Below are 8,225 nucleotides of genomic sequence, written 5' to 3' on the forward strand. Positions count from 1 at the left end.
AAAGAGTTTATTTGACAAGATATTTTGATTGTTTGTCCAATGCTTGTGTGGCAGGGCGTGGCCTGCCCTCCGAACAGGTGCCATATGGAGGTAGTGCCTTAATTGGTGGGTGGGGAGAAAAGGTTTATATAAGGCACTGCCTCCAGCTGACTTTAGTTGTTTTCCCCCTTCGACGGTACGGTGGGGTTGCGGCTTATCTGGGCGGTTCGACCAACAAACTGTTTCACAGCGCGAGCATGCTGTTTGGCAGCGCCAGGAAGGTTGGTGCTTCCTCCCGCCATCCTTCCGCCTCACGGAGTGGTGGCGCCACCAAACACAGTCGGCACGGACTACCTCGCGTACTGGACCCACTGCTGCCTTGGCTCAGTCCCGCTTTCGGGACTCTCTCCTGTTCTCTCTCGCGCTCTCTCTCTCTCTCTCTCGCCCCCCTTCGCTCGGGGGACGGCGCTGAGACGTAGTGGTGCCGCCGAGGCGACCGCGGAGCTATTGCTTTCATTTTAGATTCCTAACAGTGTGTATAAATCGTATCAACTTGCATTTACTAGTATAATATAGTATAGTTTAGGTTTTGTTTCTGTTCGTTTCTTTGATGTGGTGTTCTTGTTGGTCACAATTTATTTGCCTGTCTGTGTGAGGCGTGTGTGCTCGTCGCGTCAATTGTTACCGCTGGGACTTTAATTGTTCTCTTTTCTTTGTGGACAGGTGCTGCGGGCCACGGCGGGGACCCAACCCCTGGTGGAGGGCGTTTTCCTCACCCCTTGTGTGTAGTTTTGTTTGCAGTAGCACGGGTGTTTTTAGTTTGGTTATCTCCCCTAATTGCGTTTTACCTGCCGGTGGGGCCCCGGCCCTGTCCACCCCTTTTGTTTGACTTTTGTACAGCCGAGTTATTTTTGTGTTGAGTTGGATTTAATAAAATTGTAGCGCCTAACCCTCAATCCTGTCTCTGCCTCTGGAACAGAACCTTATCTGCGCGTGCCTGTTTTCCGGTTAATTCCTGGGGTGAAATTCCCCAGGTGGCGTTGTCGTTAACCGTTCCACCTCTCTCCACCCCGCCACACTTGCACACAGAAAACACTTGCCAAATAATAGAAATGAACTTGATGATAGTGAAGGGTGATTTGGAGGTGTGAGCTCAATGAAGGTGCGCATCTGACAGCTTGTTTTGTGTGTGTTGAGACTCCTCCCTCTCCACTTAGTCCTGGTAGATTCAGGAACTCGCCACATTTCCATTTCATTAAACAGTCAGGTGAAATAAAGAAGAAAAAACGTCCCCCAATGAAGGAGGAGGACCTGAAAGGAGCTCGCAGTGAACTGGGACTGAAGGGCGAGGTTAAGAGTAAGACCTATGAGGTCATGGTTGAGTGTGGTGAGTAATGCTTTAAATAATTGTTTCAACATACACAGTAGGTAGTTCACTAAGGTAAACTACTTAAGGATTTTAAATAAGCCAAAGATGTAAAAGTTCTGTTTCATTCATATTTTCTCTAAGGCTAACTCATCCGCTCTGTACATTAAAGCAACAAGATTGAATAGGTAAATCGCGGGTAATGGATACTTTAATGTAATTTTATTTATTTTTTAATTTTTTTTATAAAATGTTCTGAGTGCTTGGATCATAACCCAAAAGCTTCTGGAGGCAGTGTTTTTAGCAAGTAAACACTGCAGGGTGAAACATTTGCACTAATGCATTTAACTTACAAATTCTTTTTGATGCTACTAGTACCTATGAATACTGAAAACATCTATTTTTGCACCAATATTCAAATTTGACTTCACTTTAGTTTCATGCAACTGATTACATTTTCACTGTTTTGATAGTTTGCTTTTTCATTTTTATATGAATATTTTCCACAAATAATCTTTCCATGCTTTCCCAGATGGAAGTTCTTTGCAGCAAATAATAGAAAGCTAAGTTTCAAACAGGAGCTGAGATTTTAAACAAAACCCTGATTGTTGGGGCCCTGGTAAAACTGGTTTTAACACCTCTGCATAACAGCAGGCAGTACTATTCACTTTGAATAATGTCCAAAAAAGAAAGATGGACATTTGAAAGATGGACAATTTCCTTACACCTTTGTTGCTAAAGTTAACATGTCTGTACATTTTGTTCTATTAATGCATTTCATTGTAGTACATGATTTATACTTGTGCTGTGTTTCTATTTCTTGCATAAAGATGCTGTTGATGCATCACCTTTAAGGACAACATTTTATTTTGTTGCTAACAAGATGAAGAGATAATTGCAGTTCTAACAATGGTCTTGCCATCATTTGGTCCACACAGGACGACATTTGTGTGTAATTTGGCTCTTAAGTGGTTTTAAAAAGACCAGACACAATATAATCGCTTGCATCTCCATCAATGATTCCTGTCCCATTATTATGAATGAACCAGCAGGGCACATTTTCTCCATTCTTCACATCATTCCTGAAGTCTCTCTGCCATCCTCTGTGGACACAAACGGTAATATTTCAAGAGCAAATAGTTCCTGAAATCCATATGACTTCCGGACTCATTCGACATACCTGGTCACGTTCAGTTGCTGCCCTTTGACGAACATGGTGGCATCTGGTCTCTCTGGGACTTCGCCTGGACGCAGGTCTGACACCTCGTATTCAATACCGTGATAGAATTGACCTGGGGGAAGATGGACCATATTGGATTAACCAGCTATGCTGAAGGAGCGCAATCATCTACTTTCAGATGTGCTCGTTTTACCTAGTAATCCATGAGCGGAGGGGGACAGCAAGTGGCTGTCCAGGGTGTAGAAGCCTAAGTAATCCCTGTGATACGGGTGCTTCTCCCACACTTTGTGTAGCAGAATGACAAACTTCACAGAGTCTTTTAGCGTCACCATCAAGCTACGATCCTTAGTCAGCACCATATCCACGCTAGAGATGATAATGGAAGGACGTTTAGTTTAATGGTGATGAAGTAGGGGCATAGACTGACTGAAGTGGATGATCCACTTACTTTGGACCTTTCAGAGACGATGGCGCAGACCACAACAGCTTGATCCTTTCGCCGCCCTGGTACACTGTGATGAACTCTGTGTTCACCTCCAGCCTCACCCCCAGAGTCCAGTGGGTGATGCCAAAGCGGTAAAAGTACGTGTTAATGACACCATCAGGGGGGATTTTCTTGTCTCCAATAATCTGGCCGTTGACCAAAATACCTGAAGACAAACACTGGCTTCAGAAATCTACACAAACTGTGTGAACAAAGTAAATGCCGCTCAAGTCTGACCTGATACGGGGTCTCTGACCAGGTTGAAAATAGTTCCTGGTTTGTCATTGATGTTGAAGCACAGAGCGTCGTTTTTGTCAGGGAGCTCAATCATGAAATGAGGATCTCCATCCACTAGAGACGATAATGATGTATTACGTGATTAATGTAACCACATGCTCTATCTTCAGAAACTCAATGCTAAAATGCAGAGAGTACTATGCTAAAGGCGCAGGTATGCCACTGACATGTACTGCAGACACAGGATGACAGACACACTGTCTGCAAACACTAGTTAGCATTTTCACAGCTACGAACTCTTTTGTTATCAATGGTGATTATTATTCAGTCTGTCATTTTTTATGAGCCATTTCTTAACTTTCTGTGCCATATCTTTAAAATATTGTTTTATTTTTCTAGTACTACATGACACAAGCGGTAGTTATCTACATCTATGTTTAAACAGGTATAGTTGTGGAATTTTTAGACAAAATTAAAAGCTGGAAAATTCATACTCAGATTCTTAGCCATTAATTTGACAGACAGCTTAAAAATATTTGTACTATTAATCCATAATTTACTTTACTAAAAATGTACTCACCGAAATAAGTGGGTGGTGTGCTGGGTCTGTAATAAGACACTAGAAAGAAATGAATGAAAAATTGTAAAAATAAAATAAAATAAAAATAAAACTGGAAAAAAAAGCTATTTAAAGTTTTCTTACCCCCACCACTCCTTTCAGCTTGTTGTCTTTGCTCTGTTGAATAGCAGAAAAAATAGAATAATTATTTCCTTTACTTACATTATGTGTGGCTTTTTTTAAGTTTCTGCAGACAGAACATTTGTTTTGAAAGAAATATATTCTCAGCCTTGTATCACCTTCAGTCAGCTTGTCAGCGATCATAGGACTGTCATCAGCTTCAGGCTTGGTGACCACCATGGAGGTGAGGGGGGTGACAAAGCTGTATTGCAGAGACATGTCCAGGGCTTTGGCTGTGGCATTGGCTTTCTCATCTGCAGCACCGGTTTTGCTGCAGAAGAGAAATGGTGAAAGTTGCCATATGAGACACCTCATATTCAAGCATCTGTTCTTGAGCCGGCACACGCTCTGACCTTTTCTCCAGGAGCTGCTGGATGGTGAGGTAGGCCCAGAGACGCTCAGTGAAATCCCCAAAAATGTAATCATCTTCTGGGTACATCACACTCCAGTCCACGGCACTGAATTGACCTATCTCACTGAAGTCCTCGAACTATCAATGAAATACAAAAGAAAGGAAATACAATTCATCAAAAGTGTTTGTATACTCTCCATCTCTGGACTGATTTCCTGCTTTCTTCGTCCCCTCACCCCCTGACCATACACTTCCACCGGGAAGTTATCAATGTCATTGTCTGTCAGTCGACCAGCCACGATGATCTCTGAGCCGTTGAACAGCTGACTGAAGTGATTGGTGGTCAAGGATTCCACTGCATTGTCAGGATAACGCAGATCCACGTCTAAAAGCAGTGGACTGGAGACCTCATCGTAGAAGCCCTGCGAAAGATACACACACCCAGTCTGAGTCCACAATTGTGGGAGAACATGAAATGGTCCTCAAACATACAGCCTCAAAGCTTAAACTCTCCACCTGAAGTTGAAGTGCAGCGTCTGCTCCCGTATATATCCTGCGGGCTAACCCTTTGTTCTCTCTGCTCATCACATCCAGGAAGCCGTAGTCTACGTCATTGCCAAAACCGAGCCCGTACAGTGACATGTTCCCACCAATAGCGTTTCTCACATTTTCTTGAATCACTGGGATCCTAGTTTCTCCTATATTTACATTCATGAGAAAAATGGAAAATGTCAGCGACATTCATAGTATAGTATAGTATAGTATAGTATAGTATAGTATAGTATAGTATAGTATAGTACAGGTTATATCTCAGTTACAGTCTTGATCCTCACCTGTCGTTGGATCTCCATCAGTCAGTAGTATAATCATATCGATGCTCTTCTCTGGAAGCCTCTTAGCTTCCCTGTCAGTCACCAGCATGTCCACTGCTTTCAGTACCGCAGCATTGATATTGGTTGCTTGAAGAAAAACAATTTTTTTTTAAAATGAACACAGTTGAATTTTATGACTTATTTGACTAAAACACGGTTGCTCTTTGTCACCAAACACGAGACAATTGCTATTTTGTTTACATCCACGATGTGCAATTTTCTTGACGTAGGCCATGGCTTCAGAGATGTTTTCCTCAGTTGCCAGACTGAGTGAGTTCCTCCAAGAATCCACTGAGCTGTCAAACTTGATGATTCCAAAGTGGTCTTCGGGGTGGAGGTCTTCAAGGATTTTTATCATTGCCTCTCGTGTCTAAACAATGATGGAGGGGAGATCAGACTCAGGCACGACTGGCAGAGGCATATTAAATGGTCAGAACCACTCACCTGCTGCATCTTTGTTCCAGACATTGAGCCACTCCTGTCTATCACAAACACCACATTTTTCGGAAGTCTTGTCAGGTCTTTTGGAGCAAAGAAGTGCACAAAGTATCCGTTTGCAATCTAAAGGAGACAGATTCATGAAAGCAGTGTTTGTTTTGGAGGGAATAGAATTAGGGAATCATTGCGATAGATGAGAATGCCAAACATGTTGTCAATAAAATAGAGTAAAATCGTTAGTTATCAGATGGGAAAAGGAACCAACTCCACCAGCCAGGGTCACTCCTGAGCCACTACAGCCATGTTAAAAGAAGACACGTAAGATAAAAATGTCATGAAAGGACAAGAGGTGGCCCAGACAAAGTCCACATCTAGTCCATGTGAAGAACTGACCTGAATATCTCCGAGGTTCTTGTCTCGGTTCACATCATACTTGATGATAAAATCTCCATCAATAATTGTTCCAGGGCAGTCCGGACACTTCCTCTGCTGTTCTATAGTTGGTGAGAAACTGATGTGTGCCTGAGTGTGTGAACGAGATCGTATTTAGCATCCAAAAGAAGGACAAAGGGACAAAAGATAACCAGGCCTGTAGACGCAGACACCTTTTTATCTGTAACTGTTTTCTCCACCAGGGGAAGCAGGTCATTGGTCAAGAAGGTTGCGTGTGCATCAATATAAGAAATGCCCTGAGGTTCAAAGATATTTGACACAATCTGCAGACAGAGACAGGACATTTATGATGAAAACTAACCATTTAGAATACCTGCTGTCAGTGGAACATTAGTTAACCTTAAACTCCTGCACGGGCTCTTTGGGTTTGACTCGAATCACAATCTCATACTGGCCGAGTGTCCTCTGAAGAAGCTCCTCATACGTCATAACGAAGGTCACCTTACTGTTGCTCGCAATGTTGACAGACACTGAAAACTTCTCCATCTTTCTCCCAGAAGCCCTGTAAAGCAGCACACATTACATCTCTAACAGCTACTGATGGCAATACTATATGCCTTATCTTTAAATCTCACTTGACCAGTCCTGCTGTTTTCCCTGCAGAAACTGCCTTGTCATACTGTTGCTTGGCTTTCTCTTTCTCCTTGACTTGTCCAACATAAACCTGCTCTTCAATTTCCCTGTAAGGATGAAAACATCAGCACAATTGTCAAAAATGTGATATTCTGTATTTTTTTAAAAGAACTAAAATGCCTACTTCACATCTGAAGTGGACATTAAAATAAAACAATAAATGTTGCTTTTGAGTCTGACCTTTCCCTTAGGATCATTGTCAGTTTTAATAAAAACATGCATTTGTGAGGGGAAAATTAGACATTGAAAGAAAGGACTAGTGGAACAATATGGAATCAGAGTAGAGACACACTGACATGCTGAAGTTGCTGATGAAGGCAGTCTTTGGCAGCTCCACCTCGAAGGAGATCTCACGGGCAGCGTTTCCTTTGTTGATGGCCGTTGAGGTCATGATAGTGCGAGCGAAACGAGACCTCACCGCGCAGTCCACTGTGAAACTGTGGACCTCCACCTGAGACGCAGTGAGGGAAATATGAGCATATGTGCTTTTATAGGTTCTGATCAAAGCTGGTGTGTTTAAATATAAGTTCATCAAATGTTTCTTGCCAAAACCCGTTTAAGACACTGCGTCATTTGCTTTCAAATCTCTCTCTAACACACACACACACACACACACACATACACACACACACACACACACACACACACACACACACACACACACACACTCGATTGATCCTGCCTTTTAAGGTGACTGCTTCCTATGACTAAATATTCCTGGTAAATAATTTGTAGATTTTGTTCACAGACTTTGCTTTTATTTGCATGATTAATTTCACAATGTGTTGTTTCTAACAGTAAAGTAAACCCACACACCATTTAGTTTTTTTGTTGACTGATTTTTTTTTTATCATGTTGTGTCTACGTGTTCAGGGGAGTTAAAAGGCTAAACAAAGTTGGTCTTGAGCCAAACCAAACATTTCGCAATCTTGGAAAAAAGTGTATTTTCTTACCGTTCCTACATCTGCATTTCTTTTCTGTAAAATAAAAATAAAAATGGAAACTCAGACAACTTCACCAAGCAATATTAATTAAAATCAAAAGACTGGGATGATTTTAAGATGATGGTTGTCAAAGCTTGAGGGAGCAATGCAAAAAAGATATCTAAAGTTGAAATCATTTATATATTGTTGTTTTGCTAGAATACAATAAATTGAATTGTCTGAAAGTTTAAATACCTGCAGTAATCTGGCTGCTCCATTTGTCTCCTAAGATCGAAAAACAGGAGGAGGGAGGATAAAATAACGGAAAGTTGGGGCAAATAATATTGTAAATGTAGAACTTTAGAGGAGTACAGATTTTTAAAATCTGCACAAAAGTTGTTATTTACCAGAGATTTGGGGATCCCAGAAATGATCAGAGCTCCTTGAGCCTGCCAGGAGAGCCAGAGGCAGACCCACGACAGCAGCACTGGAACACCCAGAGGTCCAGACATGATCCAACGTCTCCTCAGCAGTGCCTGACTTCACGACTGCACCACAGAAAAACTGCT

General features: G+C 42.0%; 1 protein-coding gene across 1 annotated transcript; it reads right to left on the reverse strand.

Annotated features, from left to right (window-relative positions):
- Nucleotides 1–2,185: 2,185 nt before the first annotated feature.
- On the reverse strand, nucleotides 2,186–8,225 carry LOC105418603 (inter-alpha-trypsin inhibitor heavy chain H3-like). The gene is made up of 22 exons (XM_029826945.1): nucleotides 8,064–8,225; nucleotides 7,912–7,941; nucleotides 7,687–7,710; nucleotides 7,030–7,184; nucleotides 6,676–6,780; nucleotides 6,440–6,602; nucleotides 6,253–6,363; nucleotides 6,041–6,169; nucleotides 5,654–5,770; nucleotides 5,411–5,579; nucleotides 5,171–5,296; nucleotides 4,854–5,035; nucleotides 4,574–4,759; nucleotides 4,339–4,475; nucleotides 4,105–4,256; nucleotides 3,950–3,982; nucleotides 3,827–3,865; nucleotides 3,247–3,360; nucleotides 2,974–3,175; nucleotides 2,719–2,891; nucleotides 2,526–2,637; nucleotides 2,186–2,448 (listed from the first exon to the last, which is right to left on the reverse strand). The coding sequence occupies exons 1-22, from the start codon at nucleotides 8,166–8,168 to the stop codon at nucleotides 2,310–2,312; spliced, it is 2,703 nt and encodes a 900-aa protein (XP_029682805.1). The 5' UTR covers nucleotides 8,169–8,225; the 3' UTR covers nucleotides 2,186–2,309.

Source organism: Takifugu rubripes, chromosome 19, assembly GCF_901000725.2.
Source record: "Takifugu rubripes chromosome 19, fTakRub1.2, whole genome shotgun sequence".
NCBI lineage: Eukaryota > Metazoa > Chordata > Actinopteri > Tetraodontiformes > Tetraodontidae > Takifugu > Takifugu rubripes.

Coding starts and splice junctions, on each gene's coding strand:
- LOC105418603 (XM_029826945.1), bottom strand. CDS start 8,168: ATGTCTGGACCTCTGGGTGTTCCAGTGCTGCTGTCGTGGGTCTGCCTC. Junction 7,185..7,686: donor GAAATGCAGATGTAGGAACG/GTAAGAAAATAC, acceptor ACTGCGTCTCAG/GTGGAGGTCCACAGTTTCAC. Junction 2,449..2,525: donor CAGCAACTGAACGTGACCAG/GTATGTCGAATG, acceptor TTGTGTCCACAG/AGGATGGCAGAGAGACTTCA.